The following is an 18,977-nucleotide window of genomic DNA, read 5'->3' on the forward strand; positions in this document are numbered from 1 at the left end:
TCCTCATTTGAAGACTAAGAAAAAAGAGAGAAAAAGTTACAGAGGAAAATAGAGAATCTTTGCATGAGTCACGTCAAGAGGGGTATTTTGGAAAAGTAGATTACTGTTGTAGTATATTTGTTTAAGTTTTGAGATAAGTGACATATATGTATACACGTATTAAAATAAGGGTAAAATTTTCAATTTCCCATTTAAAGATTTCTTTTTTTTTAGTTCTTTGTTTTGGATTCGTTCACTCTTGGGCTCTATCGCATGAATAAAAAACTAAAGAAAATTAAAGTCATTTATAATATTTTATTTTAGTTGTTCTCCATTTGCAATATTTTATTTTATTTTATATTATTTTTTCTCTGTCTACAATTTATCTCGTGGACTTGAATTCATTTTCCAATCAAACTTGTATGGGCCCCATTACATAAAAAAAAGAGAAAAAAAAATTCAAGGGAGGTGGTTGGCGACGCCACCAAGGGTTGGCATTGCCGTCGAGAGTTTCGCAACGTCAACTCGTTCTTCGTTTGAAAACTTTTTAAATTTGAATTTTTGTATTTTATAATCATTAATACAACATTATAACAACTTTAAATAATAAAAACAATATGAAATAACAACATTAAACAATCTAACAATATGAAATCACGATAATATTAAATTTCACATAAAGTCATGAACATTAATCTACCATATATTATTTGATTTTTAATTGTTCATAAAGAAAACACATAACATACTGACTTGAATGTAAATAATTTTACTGTGAAATCTTTGCAACAAATGTTAATTCTCTAAATAAATTTAGAATTTTCGTCTCTTCCTCATTGGAAGACTGAGGAAAAAGAGAGATAATATTATCTATTTTTGCATAAGTTACATCAATGGGGGTATTTTAGGAAAATAAAATACTATTGTGATATTTTTATTTAAATTTTGAGATGAGTAGTATATATGTATATACAGATTAAAATAAGGGTAAAAATTTCAATTTCCCTCTTTAAATTCAATAAGGCCTATTGCATGGAAAAAAACCAAAAAAAAAAAAATCTGATAGGGGGTTGGCGACCCCAAGTCCTTGGCTCTACCGCCAAGGGTTGGCATTAATGCTAAAGGGTTGGCTTCGTCTGAAAGTTTTTCAGATTTAAATTTTTGTATTTTTTAATCATTAATTCAACATTATAATAACTTTAAACAATAAAAAAAATACACACACGTGCACCAAATTGAAATAAACAAGTATAAAAAATAAAGAAATTGAGTGCAATGAAAGAAAATAGAAAAAATAAATAAATTCAGTAGGCCCTGGGGGGTTGACGTTAACGTCAACCCTTAGCGTTGCCACCAACGGTTGGCGTTAACGCCAAGAGTCAGTGTTAACGTCAACCTGTTCTTCATCTAAAATTTTTTCAGGCCTGAATTTTGGTATTTTATACCCATCAATATAACATTAAACAATATTATAATAACTTTAAATAATATAAACAACATAAAATAATAACATTAAACAATCTAATAATATAAAATCACAACAAAATTAAATTTTACATAAAGTTATGAACATGAATCTACTATACTTATTTCATTTTCAATTGTTCATAAAGAAAATATATAACATACGGGCTTGAGTCAACACTGATCTGAATGTAAATGATTTTGTTGTGAAATCTTTACAGCAAATGTTAATTCTCTTAATAAATTTAGCAATTTTTTTCTCTCTCTCTCCCTTGTGTCCAAGTTGAATCCTTTATAATGGCTTTCTCACGAATTTTATTGTTCAATCACATGTCTTCTTTGATGAAAAATTTATTTTTTTCATACTATAGAGATGTCTTCCTCACTTGAAGGGTGAGAAAGAAGAGAGAAAAAGCTGCAGAGAAAAAGAGAGAATCTCTGCGTGGGTCACGTCAAAAGGGGTATTTTGGGAAGTAGATTACTATTGTAGTATATTTGTTTAAGTTTTGAGATGAGTGATATATATGTATACACAGATTAAAATAAGAGTAAAAATTTCAATTTCCCATTTAAAGATTTCTTTCCTTTTAGTTCTTTGTTTTTGATTCGTTCACTCTTGGGCTCCACTGCATGAATAAAAAACTAAAGAAAAATAATGTCATTTATAATATTTTGTTTTAGTTTTTCTCCATTTGCAATATTTTATTTTATTTTATTTTTTCTGTCTACAATTTAACACGTGCACTTGAATTCATTTTTCAATCAAATTGGTATGGGCCCCATTATATAAAGAAAAGAGAAAAAAATAATTCAAGGGAGGTGGTTGGCGACGCCAACCCCTTGGCATTATCACCAAGGGGTTTGCGACACCAACCCATTCTTCATTTGAAAACTTTTCAGATTTAAATTTTTATATTTTATAACCATTAATATAATATTATAACAACTTTAAATAATAAAAAACAATTTGAAATAACAACATTAAAAAATCTAATAACATAAAATTACAATAATATTATATTTCACATGAAGTCATAAACATAAATCTACCATACATTATTTGGTTTTTAATTGTTCATAAAGAAAACACATAATATACTGAGTTGAATGTGAATGATTTTGCTATAAAATTTTTACAACAAATATTAATTCTCTAAATAAATTTAGAATTTTCGTCTCTTCCTCACAAGAAGACTGAGGATAATATTATCTCTTTCTACATAAGTTACATCAATGAAGGTATTTTAGAAAAATGAAATACTATTGTTGTATTTTTGTTTAAGTTTTGAGATGAGTGGTATATATGTATATACAGATTAAAATAAAGGTAAAAATTTCAATTTCCCTCTTTAAATTCAGTAAGGCCTATTGCATGGAAAAAAAACAAAAAAAATAAATCTAATAAGGGGTTGGCAACGCCAAGCCCTTGGTAGACCTGGCTACGGGCCGGTTTGGCCTGTAAACTAGCCCAAATAAAATCAGAATTGGATTGAAAGAGAATCGAAACCAGATTTTGATGGTTCGGTTTCGGTTTATCTAATTTTAAATCGTAAAATCGTCGATTCACATCCGGTTTATGAACTGGTGGTTTACATCTTCTGAACCGACAATTTTACTTTTTTTGACTTTTTTTAAATCTAAAAAAAAAGACTAACAGTTCCCTGCAAATATGCAGGGGATCAAAGTCTTTTGCAGGGGATGTTGGTCCCATGCATATTTGAAAGTCTTTTACAGGGGACCGTTGGTCCCCTGTATATTTCAAAGTTTCTTGCAGGGGACCAAGGGTGTCCCCTGCAAAAAATCTAAATTTCGTTTTCACTCCCGTTTTTCAAATTTTTTTTTTAATTTCACTTATATATATCTATTTAATCTCTCAACTCTCCTACTAAATCCTTCGAACTCTCTCATTTACTCTCATTCTGATTTTTTCAATTCTTAATACTCTCTCAATCTTTCAATCAAATTCTCTCAAATTTAATTAAATTTTTTCTTTATTTTTTATTAATTACAATTTCTATTTTTATTATAGAATTTATTTCTATAATTAATTTTATTTTTTATTATATTTCATAATTAATCATATAATTTATTTATATAATTAAATTTATTTATTATTAAAAAATCTCAAGTAGTGGAAATTCTTCTATTAATAGGAGATTTGGTCAATATTCATATATATCAAATGTGAATGAAAATCAATTTATAGATGATTTTTCAACACAAGAAAGTGAAAGCCACTATGTAGAGGTAGAGCAGCAACAACAACATCAACAATTGGTGGAGACAGAAAATAGTCTAAAAAAATTTCTACCTCTGATATTTTCAAGATTCATTTTAAGAAAATACAAAAAGAATATGGTAATTTTGAAGTTGCTTACAATTATTGTAAAGAAATTTATAAATTCAAACAAGGAGGTGGATACAAGACATTCAAAAGGCACTTAGAGTCGAAACATCCAAAAAAATGGGGCAAAGTCGAGGTTAAACACAAATAACTGGGTATGGTTCTATATATAAATCTTTATTTATTTATACTGATAATAAAAGTAAGGAAGAATTTGCAAAAATGGTAGCAATATATCATTTAGCATTTAATTTTGATGAAAATTTAGGTTTTAATAATTATTGTAAAATTGCATTTAATTCTGCACTTAAAACTATTCTAAGAAACACATTAAAAAGAACATTATTTAGTGTATATAAAAAACAAAAAAAGAATTAATTCAATTTTTTACAAATTTTGATGGGCGTATATTTATATGTAGTGATATTTAAAGTGAGTATTGACAAATTCACTTTTATATGGGTATAACTTGTCATTGGATAGATGACCATTTTCAATTATAAAAAAAAAATTTTAACACTTAGGGTGTTTAATGACCGACATACGACCGATAATATTTATAAAATAATTAAATGAATATTAGAAGAATATAAATTTGTTTATAAATTTTTTCAATTTCATTTGATAATGCACGTTCAAATACGGTTTTAATAACTGATTTAATTAAAATTTGAAAACCCAATTTAGGTGATAAATTTTTTCATATTAAATGTGCATGTTTTGTATTAAATTTATGTATACATGATGGTTTAAATTGTCTTAATAATTATATTAGTCCAATAAAAACAGCAATTTCATTTTTATGGACACATCCTCAAACTATGAAAAAAATGAGGTAAATTTTATAAACAACATAATAAAAAACCAAAAAAATTTTCTAAAGATGTGTCAACTCGTTGGAATTCAACATATGAATTACTCAACGAGTCTTTTGATTATAAGGATTTATTGTGTTGATTTATTTCACAATATGTGCCACAAGTTACATTATATCTCCAACATTGGGATATTTGTAAAACAATTTTAAATATATTAAGAAATTTTAATAATGCAGTTTATACTTTAAGTGGGGTTTATTATCCCACTTCTCATTTATTTTTAAATGAAGCCGTTAATATTATTGGGGCTTTACAAGAAGCCGAATAAAATGTTATTCTTGAAGAAGCTATTGTTTTAATGAAAAAAATTGTTAACTTACTATAAAACAATTCCAAAAATTTTTCTTGTTACTTGTTTTTTTATCATAAGTTTAAATTAGATGATGTTACAGATTATTTGACATTATATTATGAATGTTTGCAATTAGATTGTGATGATGAAGTTAATATTCCATTAACTATAACTAACATTATGAATTTAATTAAAGAAATTTATGCTGAATATTCATTGATTTATGGTAACCAAGGTGGTTCTTCTTCCTCTCTACCACCTATTGCCCCATCATCAACCCAAAATATGAGTTATAGTGATTATATTATGATGCAAAAGGGCAAAAGACCAAAAGGAACGTTAGGCTTCACCTCGAAGCTTGATATTTATTTAACTACTATTTTTGAGTTTGGTGACAACAATATAGGTAAAGACTTTCTAGTTTTGGAATAGTGGAGTCGACATGCATCAATCTTTCCAACATTAGCAACTATTGCTAAACAAGTTTTGGTAGCACCAGTATCAATTGTTACAGTAAATAAGCTTTTAGTCAAGGGAGCAATATATTGGATGAGGGCCAATCAAGTTTGGTTCCCGAATCTATTGAAGCCCAAGTATGCATGGATGATTGAACAAGAGCTTAATTACTCCAACAAGATATAAAAGTAGACTTCAATGAAAAATCGCTTGATTTAACTACTGATAGTTCTAGTACATGTTGTTGTCGACACCCAAATTAAAATTCTAAATTCCTGCAACAAAAATGTAGTAAAGGAAAGTAGGGATCGCTCCCTCGAAGAGTTTTAATTAGTACGTCGTCACAATTTAATCAAAACAAGGAGATATGGGGGGATTTAAATTGAACGCGAATTATAATTATAATTATAAATAAATAAATAAAAATTCAATGAAGCAATCTGAAAGGAATAAATCAATTTAACAAATATTGGTCTACGATCACATCCACTATTGGAACTACGATTGATCATCAACAACCAAAAATATCAAATTAATTATTCAAGTATTTGTTGCAGTATTAGTTACTTGTCCTTCCTTATAATTAGCTAACTAAAAACATGTATTCCAATTAACCCTTATTGATTAATAATTCGGATACGATCTCGAATTTAATTAAATAATAGCATTAACAATTAGAAAGACCAACGAAGCAAGACAACACAAGCATATGACATTACATTTAATCCAGTTGACTATTTTCCTAGCATTTACAGTTCCTGACATAATAAACGATAAATCTCAGTTGCCACTTCGATTAGATGAATTGAACAATTACAGATTCAACACCTAAACTAGTAATAGATTATATTAATTGATAAACTAATCACGCGTCTTAGCAATCAACCAACACAATCATGAAAAATAATTCAGAAAGATAATCAATACTTAAATAACTAAAAGATGTATTAAAGAACAAAACTTAATCTCACAATCATTGTAGTTTCATGGTTTCAGATCCCTTCAATCAAGAGAAAATATTCAGCCACTGTAAACCATATTTTGCTCTCTAATCCTCCAATTACAATGATGAATTCTACCCAGCAAACCAAAAATAAAAATATATATTTTTTCTCCCTACTAAAATCTGGAAATAAAAGTCAATCATAATCTCCTAATCCAACCAAGCAAAGGTGATATATATCTTCCAAAAAAAAAGGAAAAGATATATATTTTAATGTATATCCTTCCTCCAAAAATATTTTTCCTTATCTATCTCAATTAATCCCCTTTTCCAGCTAATAATTATCTATTTTCTAGAAAGCAAATCTTGACATTTTGTGAACTTTTTCAGCTAATCTGGACGTCCAAATTTAATTTTCGAATTTTACTTTCGTCATTTCACGTGCCCACGCCTAGTCAACATAACGGATTTTTATTGATTCATAAATTTGCTTCAGTTTTAGATTTCTTAGCCCAACTTACTCTGAAAATATTCAAAACTTCCTAAGTGCAAAAAATAAATAATTTCATTAGATTGAATTAAATTTCCACACAACATAAGGGAATTAGAACTCAAAATAATAACAATTAACGACGTTATCAAATTCCCCCACACTTATCTTTTGCTTGTCTTCGAGTAAACCAAAAACAAAAAGGTTTCATCAATCTTTTTTCTTATCATATCAAAAAGTGTGCATACCTTAGGATTCAAACCAACTAAGACTCAAGCATCAACACACATCATCATCAAACTTCACAAGGAAATATGCACAAAGACAAATCAAGACAATCGCATTATAAAGCATGTGTGAAGTTTTGGTGAATGTCCTCACAGTTATCACTTATACCACTCATGTGTTTAATGGTTCGGTGTTTTGCTCAAATTCTTCCAATGCAAACATTCTACCATAAGCTTGCTTATACACCAAATCTCCACCACTTAGATTATATACATGCATAAATCAAAAGGACTTTATTTTATGTTGTAATGGGGCTTTGGGTAAAAGTGAGGATTAATGGATACAAAAGGTTAAAACCATGAGCATTAACAAAGCATTTAAACACATAAAAGGAACAAAAATGTAAAACTAAAACCACCACAGTCACCACATTTCTCTTTTGTAATTTCTTTCTACTACCTTTTTTTTTGGCCAAATGACTATTTCCCACCCAAGGTTTGATGTTTTCTCAAGTTTCCATCCTTTAACTATGAAAACACCAAACACCCACCCATGGTCGGTTAAATTTAACAAAACTCTAATGATGGTAAGGGTAAAATCATCATTTTCTCTATAATATTAAAAATAAACTAAAATAGAATCTATTTTGCCCCCCTAAACTTTAAAAACTAAAATTTTTCCCTAGCCTAAGTTTTAAAAAGTCACAGTTTCACCCTATGGTTTCGTTTTGAAATTCTGACGACATCTCTGGCTCCATTGTCGATGACCTCTCCCTCCCGAAGATTTTGTCCTTCTGACGATCTCTTTCCTCCCATTTGGACCCCTGATCGGAGTCGGAGAAGCAGTGAAAGACGAAAAACTTCGTTGAGGAAGATGAAGTTCGTCCCCCAATCGTCATCGTCTGGGAAGATGATCGTCTTCCCAGATGACGAAGATGATTTCTCTTCCCAGACGACTTCTCTTTGCGTCGGATGGGTTAGGGTGGAGTTGAGAGGGGTCATCGATGGAAGAGAAACCGTTGGGAAGGGAAGACGGTCGACGATGGCGTTTGGAAATAAACCCTAGGGGTGGAAATGCGATCTTTTCAAACTTAGCTTAAGGAAAAAATTTTAGTTTTTAAACTTTTAGGGGAAAAATGAGATTAAATTTACCACCATTAGGGTTTTGTTAAATTTAACCGGTCATGAGTGGGTGTTTGGTGTTTCCATAGTTAAAGAGTAGAAACTTAAGAAAACATCAAACCTTGGGTGGGAAATAGTCGTTTGGCCTTTTTTTTTCTTTTCTGTCTTTTTTTTCTGTTTTTGATTTTTTTTCACTTATTTTTTTCATCATTTTTTTTTTTGAATAACTAAGAGAATTAAATAGTAAGGATAACCACATAAGGTAGTAACAATAAAAATCTTCATGTCAACTTATTTTTATCATCTCATCCTAATGCATTTAAGTCTCTTTTTTCCCCACACTTAAAATTTTTCAAGATAGCAAATTCATCAAGCAACAAAATTTAGTTTAAATGCCCTGCTAACATTCATGGTTGGGTGAGGATATTTGCTTAAAGGCTTGGGTTTGTAATATGGTTTTAGCTCAAAAAATAAAGGGCTTTGTAAGGCTCAAGAGGCTAACTAGGGAAATTAAAATAGGTTGACTTTTTAAGCTAAAGGGTTTAAACAAGAATGTCTTTATCATTTTCATGCAAGTATATATCAATGCAGTCTCAAAACTGTTCAAAGCAAGTTCTAGAGATATATTCACATGGGAGAACATCACTCATCAAAGAAGACATAGATTGATATGTATGTTTCAATCTTTTTTGGCTCAAAACTCACAGGTTAAATTAATTCACCTCAACTTTAAACAAAGCTCTAGCACTTAATTATCAAAATTTGTTTAAATGCATACCCCTAGTTAATCTAACACATCAGTGTACATTGCTCTCATACTTAATCAACTAAATCTCTCATCAAAATTTGTTCTAGAGATATATTCACATGGGAGAACATCACTCATCAAAGAATACATAGATTGATATGTATGTTTCAATCTTTTTCGGCTCAAAACTTACAGGTTAAATTAATTCACCTCAACTTCAAACAAAGCTCTAGCACTTAATTATCAAAATTTGTTTAAATGCATACCTCTAGTTAATCTAACAAATCAGTGTACATTGCTCTCGTACTTAATCAGCTAAATCCCAAGGCATGCATACAAATTAATTCATTCAAAATGAAATTAATAAAATTGTTTGGTTGACTAAAAACAAATAGGGGAGAATACACTAGCTACCACATCAATGAAAAATGAAAACAAAAACTAACTTTAACAAGCAACGAACAGCAACAAAGACAGAACAAAGCGAAAAATAAGGTCTAAACAGAATAAGAAAAAAAACACAAAATAAAACAGAGAAAAAAAACAGAAGAAAGAAGAACAGAGCATAGAAGAACAAAACATATAAAAACAAGACAGAAAGACAGATTAGAAACACAAAAGATAGGTAAAGAGAAACAGAAAATAAAACACAAGTAAACCCTCCCCCACACTTAAACCAAACATTGTCCACAATGTTTAAACAAAACACACAATGATGAAAAATGAAATTTAAAAGAAAAGGAAGAGGAAACTTCTCTGGGTTTGTGGAAAGGGAACAGTAGGCAGCATCATAAAGAGTTACGATTGACGAAGGATGTTTCCGGTTCTGGTGATGGCTCTACTGTAGGGTGTTTCTGATGGGTCGATCTTGCTAGTCTTTGATTTTGTGAGCAAGTTTTAACCATGGCATTACAGAATGAGTACAAGGGCTGCTAGAGCTTAAGTGGGAGAGAAAGTATAGTTTGATGGTATTGGCAAATGAGATTTCATATAACTTAACATTATACTTGCATTTAAGCATATGAGTCCCTTATGTTTAACAAAATAACAAAGCCAGAGCTGGAGTTTGACAAAAATGCATGACCTAGTTCCAGAACACCAAAATGCGGATTTCTCCCCCATGAATATTTACAGGCTAACTAGAACTTGGCAGAAGGAAGAAGATGATTGAACAGTAACATAAAAATAAATTAAAATGAACCTAATCGAAAATCATAAAATAATTGCTAATTAAACATCCAAAAATCTTAAAACTAAAATTGAAACACATAAACCAAAATTAAAAAAAAAAATTCCAGAAAAAATAAAATTGAAGTATTAATTAAAATAAGATTGAAAGTTTGGGTTGCCTCCCAAGTAGCGCATTTGTTTACAGTCGTCAGCTTGACGTAATGTCTTCGTCTATTTATTAATGTAGACGAGAGCCTTCAGCTCCACTTCTTCGACATTTGCAATTTGCACTCCTTCGTAAAAAGGTTTGAGTCTATGGCCATTAACTTTAAATACTTTCGAGGTTGCTAAGCTCTGAACCTCTATTGCACCATGAGGAAAAACGTTAGTAACAACAAAAAGTCTAATCCAACGAGAATGTAATTTACCTGAAAACAATCGAAGTCTTGAATGATAAAGGAGAACTTTTTGGCCAAGTGAAAATTCTTTTCTAGAAATCATTTTGTCATGAAATGCTTTTGTTTTCCCCTTATAAATTCTAGAACTCGCGTAAGCGTCATTGCAAATTTCTTCTAATTCTTGCAACTGTAATTCTCTATGTTCACCACTCTCATCCAACTTCATGTTGCATTGTTTGACAGCCCCATATGTTTTATGCTCTAATTCAACTGGAAGATGGCAGGCCTCACCGAATACCAACTTGTATGGTGACATACCAATTGGCATTTGTATGCTGTTCTATATGCCCATAGATCCAACTCCAATCCTTTCTTATTGGACCAACGATTTTCTCAATGATAGATTTAATTTCTCGATTTGAAACCTCAACTTGCCCACTAGTTTGCGGATGGTACGACGTAGCAATCTTGTGTGTTACACCATATTTTTTTAGCAATGCCTCCACTGTTCGGTTACAAAAATGTTTCCCTTGATCGCTAATTAGAGCCTTCAAAATGTCAAATCTATTGAATATGTTAGATTTAAGGAAACCTAAAACAACTTTAGAGTCATTAGTTCGGGTTGCTTTTGCTTCTACCCACTTCGAGATATAATCAACCGCTAATAAAATATAAACGTAACCAAACGAAGATGGAAAATGCCCCATGAAATCAATACCCCAAACATAAAAAATTTCACAAACTAAAATAGGAGTTTGAGGCATTTGATTTTTCTGTGAAATATTACCTGTTTTCTGAAAGCATTCACAAGATTTGCAAAAAGAGTATGTGCCTCAAAATAAAGTTGGCCAGAAAATTCCACAATCTAGAATTTTTCTTGCAACCCTTTTGGCTCCAAAATGGCCTCTACAAGCATATGCATGGCAAAATGTAATAATAAAAGAAATTTCAGTTTCAGGTCTACACCTTATAACCTGATCAGTGCAATGTTTCCACAAATACAGATCATCTCATACGTAATATTTTATATCATTTTTCAATTTGTCTTTTTGAGCTTTAGATAAATCAGCTAGTTGTATGTTAGTAACCAAATAATTCACAATGTTTGCTACCAAGGCAGCCTGCAGCTTGCTAAAAATAAATGTTCATTAGGAAATTGCTCCTGCAGATTCTGCTCTATTTTCACATGAACCAGGCGGCTTAAATGGTCAGCAACACGATTCTCTTGTCTAGTTTTATCCTTGATCTCTAGGTCAAATTCACTTAACAGAAAAATCCACCTTATAAGCCTTGGAATATGGCATTACATTAAGAGATGCTCCTAAATCTATGCCTCGAGTGGTGATATATTGAATGAGAAGCGATCAAGTTTGGCTTCTGAATCTATTGAAGCCCAAATATACGTGGACGATTGGACAAGAGTCGAATTATGCCAACAAGATATAAAAGTGGACTTTAATGAAGAATCGTTTGATTTAATTACGAATAGTTCGATAACAGAAAATAATAGTCAAGATAGCGAAGGTGAATGATAAAGTAAAGGGGTACTGTCGGCTATCAGATATGCAAAGGTAAGAGAACTATGTAGGTTTTGATTTTTCTAAACCCGAAAAAGATATGTAGAAAGCTTAATTAAAAAATTAAATCCAAGTCTTTCTTTTAATTTTCAATTATTGTAATTAATAATTTAAAAATTAAATCAAAATCATGTATTAGAATTAACGATTCAATGTCGATTTCGAACCGAGGTCATGAACCAGAACCTTCGGTTTCAAATCGGTTACAAACTATCCTATTACTGTTTCGATTCAGGGTTCTTATTTTTTTGAACTGTAAACCGTTAGTTCATGAACCATGGCCAGAACTAACCCTTAGCTTTCTCGCCAAGGGTTGGCGTGCCAACCCTTGGCTTCTTCTGAAAATTTTTCAGATTTGAATTTCTGTTTGAATTTTTGTATTTTATAATCATTAATACAACATTATAATAACTTTAAACAATAAAAACAATACACACACGAGCACTAAATTGAAATAAACAAGCATTAAAAATAAAGGAATGGAGTGCAATGAAAGAAAACAAAAAAAATAATAAATTTAGTGGGGCCCAGGGGCTTGGCGTTAATGCCAACCTTTAGCATTGCCACCAACGGCTGGGGTTAACACCAACTTGTTCTTCGCTTGGAATTTTTTCAAGCTTGAATTTTGATACTTTATACCCATCAATACAACATTAAACAATATTATAACAACTTTAAATAATAGAAACAACATAAAATAATAGCATTAAACAATCTAATAACATAAAATCATAACAAAATTAAATTTTACATGAAGTTATGAACATGAATCTACTATATTTATTTCATTTTCAATTGTTCATAAACAAAACACATAACATACAGGCTTGAGTCAACACTGACCTAAATGTGGATGATTTTGTTATGTAATCTTTACAACAGATGTTAATTCTCTTAATAAATTTAACAATTTTCATCTTTTTCTCCCTTATGTCTAAGTTGAATCATTTATAATGGTTTTCTCATGGGTTTTATTGTTCAATCACATGTCTTCTCTGATGAAAAATTTATTTTTTTTACGTTGTAAGGATTCCTTCCTCACTTGAAGAGTGAGAAAGAAGAGAGAGAAAGTTACAGAGAAAAAAAGAGAATCTCTGCATGAGTCACATCAAAAGGCGTATTTTGAAAAAGTAAATTACTGTTATAATATATTTATTTAAGTTTTAAAATAAGTGATATATATATATATACATAAATTAAAATAAGAGTAAAAATTTCAATTTTCCTTCAAGTAATTCGGTTTGCCTGACAGACACATAAGTCAAATGCTATCTTATTAATACTTTTCACAATCCGTACACAGTGAACAAACAATTACAAAGTATATTCTTAAGTTTGGTGGTTAAGTGAGTTTGAAAGATGTCAGGAATTTTGGGTCAAGCTCAGAAAATGTTTTCTTTAATTTGAAAAAGGATCGAGAAAGAGAATCATTGCTAGCTAGCATGAAAAAAAAGATCTATTCAAACCCAAAAAGACTAATTTGAAATTAATAAGTTGAAACTCAAATTTAATTAGAAAACAATTAAATTTTAGGTTAGCTCAAATAAAATCAAACTTGAATATTTAAGTTAGCATATACTCAACTTGTTTTAAAAAACAAGTCCAAATATTGGCTGAAACTTAGTTTGTTCAATCTGAGTTACCATTTAAACTTGAGTAGCTCAAATCAAATCCAATCTTAGGGCATTCATTTTTATCCTTATTACATTTTTATATTCAAGGTAATATCATGGTATTTAGCTGGATAATGGTAATTTACTCTTTTTTTCCAATATAAATACCATCTTATTACTCGTATCGAGGGCAACAAACAAGGTAAGTCACTCGCAAGCTAAACATGAACTGGTTAAATTATTGTTGATGAGAGCTCAAGATCGTGCAAATTGAATACTATACTCAATCTAAGATTGAGGTCAGTGTTTCTCAACTTAGGAAGTTTGTGAATTCGTAGTTTAGATTAAGTATAATATCAATAAAGTCTTAAAAGTTTAAAACACTAAATTTTGCATATAAGAGAGTAATTAGTAAAAATATAAGTTATGAGGTAAAACTACAATTTCTCTAACCGATCTCATGCCCTAACCTAATAACAAAAGGTAGGGTTACATATGTACCCCAATGCTAAAGATTTCGCTTGTAAGCATCACCAACAAGATTCAATCATTCTTGCTGCTGCTCAGTTGACTCCGGGCTAAGACCATTACAAACATGTACATTACCTTATTAATATATAAAAATAATTTCATTACAGATAGAGCAGGACATGAACTTCTTTGCTTCCTTAGCAAGAAAAGAGAGTAGTCATTAGAGAGCTCATATTACACAGAAAATATACCAAACTTACTGGTGCAGACTGTGCAGTGGTACTTATAAATAAATATTACTCTACTAACATTCAAACAACTTAATATCCATCTTGAGGCGGAAGTAATTATCGCCCTGAAAAGCATCAGTCTGAAATGTTGCAATCCCTCTCACCATGAAGAAGTTCCCTGTCCCTCCAACTATTGAAAGATCTCTCGTCTTCTCCGACATCGTATCTGCACCCATTTTATTTAGAGTACCTTTATGCTCGCTGGAGTTGAAGACCGAAGTGTAAGCAAACCAAGCATCGTACTTGATCTTCATATCATAGAAATAGAACCCATGAGCTCGTACAACTGGATGCGAAAGAAGATGGGTGTCTTTTGTCATAGGATCATCAAAAACAACTAGCATTCCAAAGTTGAAGTTGCCCAGCTTGGTAACAATTGTGACTGCTGCAGATGTTGCATTAACCGAATCATTGCCACTGTAGAGAATGTCATGGTAATAAAGCACAAACTGTTTACAAGGTTTGTGATATTTCTGTGTTTTCCAGGAAGCCGAATCAGATGGAGAAATCAGGAGCAAGAAAATGATACAGAATTTCACTGCAAGCTCTCTCGTGTTTGAGTGTCAATGGATAGTCCTTTGTGCACAATAAAATAAACCAACTTTCCTCAGCTTATATACACTTCATTGAAGAGCAAAATCTGTCACCTTGCTATTATCTTATTCCGGCGAACAAATTATACATACTCAGCAACTCTTGTACTCATTTCAGAGGAAGTTCTAAACATTCGGACACAAGCAGTTACAACTTTTAATCTAGTGAAGTGCAAAGCTTACATAAAGCATGTCTTCACCATAAACAGGTCTAGATAATTGTTAGTACACTTTAACTACTCTTTGTGTGTATTTGGACGTAGTATTAGAGCTAAAGACAGTGGTAGCTAGAATTGCTCATCCAGTGACATGCCTGGATTACATATCGCTGGTCCACCAAGACAGTGATAGACCATGCACAGTCACAATTGCCAAGCTGAATGACAATGATAAGGTAATATTGCCCTCCGGAAAGAATTCAATACTCAGAACCCTACAGGCCTACACTTTATTCTAAGTTTCTTGTCTGACTACTCATTCATTTGATCACTCTATCACATTTTATCTATGCAGGAAGAGAGATGTTCAGAACTCAGAAGACATCTGAAATCATTTCATCCACCCTGAGTGATCACCAGAAGGCGATTATATGTCCCCAGAGTTTTGGTCTTGCACCCTGTTTGCGCACACTTACAAGCACAACTAAACAAGAAATTAATAATAGACAGAGTTAAAGTAATTGGTACATATTAAGTAAACACATTGGAACTCAAGTTGCAAAAGTTCTCTGTCCTGTTTGAGTGAGTGGGTGTAAGGGTGTGTACAGTTGTATTCGATATTTTCAGAGGCAATTCACCATACTCAACTGACATTGAATTTCAGTCTTGTCTATTAACAACAAGGTCTTCCTCCAATGGAGTATAGGCCAGAATTAGAGTGGTTTTGGATTCAAATTCTAGCCACCACCATCCAGACAAATGTTTCACTCCCAACAATCTAAATCTAAAATCTGGGCAAGGGGTCACAACCATCCCCTCAGTAATACAGAATCTTAAAAATGACTTGCTCCCAGCCTGATTAGAAATATTCCCCAACAGCATCCAACTACTGTTTTTCTTTTTTGTTTTTTTTTTCCAAAGAGGATAAACTTAAACATCTATCAATCCTCTCCATGTCCATGATCAATATTAAACCATATAAATTTCCTTTGAAAATGAAAGTGTCAATATCAAGGAGAAAAGGATGAGGGCCGCAAGTAGGCCCAGCAGCAAATTAAATTCGCAGAAAATCCTCAGACCTTGGGCATAAACATGAATGCTATTGATTAAACATGAATCCTACGGTTTTGGACATCAAATAATGAGCTAACAACTTAGCTTGTGCAACACAAATAAGTTGCAATCTAGCTAATCATAAAGCAGCTGTATGCATCCCTACACTTATTAAAAACAGAAGTGAAATTACTGGAGGAATCCTCCGTTCAGAGCATTCAATCGGCAGCTTGAAGGTGTCAAAGACTCAGAATTAGGGGTGGATTTGATATGAGCCGGTTGAGCTGGGGCCGGCTCAGGCTTGAAGCAAATGAATTTACAAGAGAACTCAGAATTAACATTTAGAAAAAAAAATACTTTGAACAGCTCCAATCAATAAAACCAAATAAACACATAAAATAGAAGAAAAAACTAGAATAATATAAGCTTTATGAATTTTCAGAACCATTCATTTAAATACAAAAATAAAAGCACTCAAGATTAAGCAACAACTTAATCACTGGAACTTCGGTTCCGAAGTCTATAAATTATACGACCCTTGCTTGAATCATAACGACTTACTTCAACCTTGACTTTATCTCCAGGCAACACACGAATAAAATTCTGCCTAATCTTTCCCGAAATATAACCAAGAATCAAGTCTTCATTATCTAAACGAACTCGAAACATACCATTAGGAAGTGACTCTGTAATGAACCCTTCATGGACCCATTTATCACTGCTCGAACCCTCCTCGCTGCTCCTTTCACTCTTCTTGCCATTTACGGCTATCGAAATTTTTGCAATCTTCACAAACCCTTTACTTAAATTGAACTTCACTCGGCTGTTGAATCATGAAAATAAAAAGAAAACGTTAAATAAAAGGCTATAAAGATTGCAACAAGCTGAAGTCAAGAGTGGAAGATTGCTTACTCGATACGAGACGGAAAAGGGAAAAGATTTTGCGGAGGAAGAAGCAGAGAAGGAGATGGACGGTGGAGATTGCAGGAGAGATGAAGCATTTTGGGTCTGACTGGGAACTGAAACTGTGAAGGTTTTTGTACCAATATCGACCTCTTAAAGTCGAAGATCAGTATCCTTCATTATCTTCGGGTTAGAGTGGATGGTTGGCTTATTCAGTGTGAAAGAGCCTAGGTAGCTAATGTACACCACCACGTAAACGACATCGTTGAAGACACAAGATCAACCATAATGAGTATGGGTTGCCTAATTCTTGATTAAGATATGTGACGTTTTAAATTAATTAAGATCAACTTGAAGGGTTTAACAATGATTTCAAAGTGAGGGAATACGATTGGACTTATCAGAAATGGGACTGGAAAGGAACTTTATACTAATGTTTGGACATCCCGTTTGATAAGTTAAATTGGATCGATCTCTAATTTTATAGTCAATTCGATTTGGATCCATATTAACATCTTAATTAGCCATTTAAATGGGATTAATGTACAGTTAAAGTAGATGAATTATTTCGGATCAATATGACTAAACTGTTAGGTGTGACAATTCAACGAAATCAATTTATAAATAAAATGAACTACATCAAAATAGGTAAGTACGTTGAACTTTCAAACACATAATAAATTTTAACCTTTGAATGCATAATCTCTAAACTATCCTAGTTTTGTCCAAAAATTTATGTGTAAAACTCTAATCTTACCTAATTACAACACTTTATTTACAGGCAGAAGCAATTGGAAGTAAGGCCAAACGACTATTTCCCACCCAAGGTTTGATGTTTTCTCAAATGTCCCCCTTTTAACTATGGAAACACCAAATACCCACATATAGCCGGTTAGATTTAACAAAACCCTAACGCCTGAAAATTTTATCTCCTTTTGTCCCCCTAAACTTTAAAAACTAAAATTTTCCCTCAGCCTAAGTTTTAAAAAATGGCAATTTCACCCTAGGGTTTGGTTTTGAAAACTCCGATGACTGTTTCGGCTCCATTGCCGATGACCTCTCCCTCCTGAAGCAGCCTCTCCTTCCGGCGAATGCTTTCCTCTCATTTGGAGGCTCGATTGGTATCGGAGACGTCTTGGGAGACGAAGAACTTCATCGGGGCTTTGTCTTCCCAGACAAAGACGAAGTCGTCGTCTTCGTCTAGGAAGACGATCGTCTTCCCAGAAGAAGACCTCTGGGAAGATGACCGTCTTCCCAAACGAAGACGAAGAACTTCGTCTTCCCCGACGAAGTTCTTCGTCTCCCAAGGCGAAGACGAAGCCGATCAAGCCTCTAAATGGGAGGAAAGCATTCGTCGGAAGGAGAGGCTGCTTCGGGAGGGAAAGGCCGCTTTGGGAGGGAGAGGCCGTCGGTAATGGAGCCGGAACGGTCGTCGGAGATTTTAAAACCAAACCCTAGGGTGAAACTGCCATTTTTTAAACTTAAGCTGAGGGAAAATTTTAGTTTTTAAAGTTTAGGGGGGCAAAATAAGATTATATTTTAGTTTATTTTTAATATTATAGCAAAAATGACGATTTTACCCTTACCACCGTTAGGGTTTTGTTAAATCTAACCGGTCATGGGTGGGTGTTTGATGTTTCCATAGTTAAAGGGTGGAAACTTGAGAAAACATCAAACCTTGGGTGGGAAGTAGTCGTTTGACCTTGGAAGTAAACCCATCAAGAAATTTATGGTGTGACAATTGATGAAACTTGTCACAACTAACAGTAGAAGCAAATCATTTGTGTGCTTCTCTGTTGCAGCAGTTT

The 18,977-nt window shown here is 32.3% G+C and overlaps 2 protein-coding genes across 2 annotated transcripts; both read right to left on the reverse strand.

The window, feature by feature from the left end:
- Positions 1 to 14,280: 14,280 nt before the first annotated feature.
- LOC123204751 (dirigent protein 5-like) lies at positions 14,281 to 15,022 on the reverse strand (the record flags this gene model as incomplete). Its single annotated transcript, XM_044621551.1, has 1 exon — positions 14,281 to 15,022. A coding segment is annotated over one exon (546 nt), but the record flags the coding sequence as incomplete, so codon positions are not given.
- A 1,643-nt stretch (positions 15,023 to 16,665) lies between these two features.
- Positions 16,666 to 17,339, reverse strand: LOC123204581 (translation initiation factor IF-1, chloroplastic-like). Its single transcript, XM_044621321.1, has 2 exons — positions 17,179 to 17,339; positions 16,666 to 17,089 (listed from the first exon to the last, which is right to left on the reverse strand). The coding sequence occupies exons 1-2, from the start codon at positions 17,265 to 17,267 to the stop codon at positions 16,759 to 16,761; spliced, it is 420 nt and encodes a 139-aa protein (XP_044477256.1). The 5' UTR covers positions 17,268 to 17,339; the 3' UTR covers positions 16,666 to 16,758.
- Positions 17,340 to 18,977: the final 1,638 nt, after the last annotated feature.

Source organism: Mangifera indica, chromosome 20, assembly GCF_011075055.1.
Source record: "Mangifera indica cultivar Alphonso chromosome 20, CATAS_Mindica_2.1, whole genome shotgun sequence".
NCBI lineage: Eukaryota > Viridiplantae > Streptophyta > Magnoliopsida > Sapindales > Anacardiaceae > Mangifera > Mangifera indica.

Excerpts from the sequence above, each read along its gene's own strand:
- LOC123204581 (XM_044621321.1), bottom strand. The coding sequence starts at position 17,267 with ATGCTTCATCTCTCCTGCAATCTCCACCGTCCATCTCCTTCTCTGCTT. Across the intron at positions 17,090-17,178 it reads CCTTTTCCGTCTCGTATCGA|CCGAGTGAAGTTCAATTTAA; the intron begins GTAAGCAATCTT and ends ATGATTCAACAG.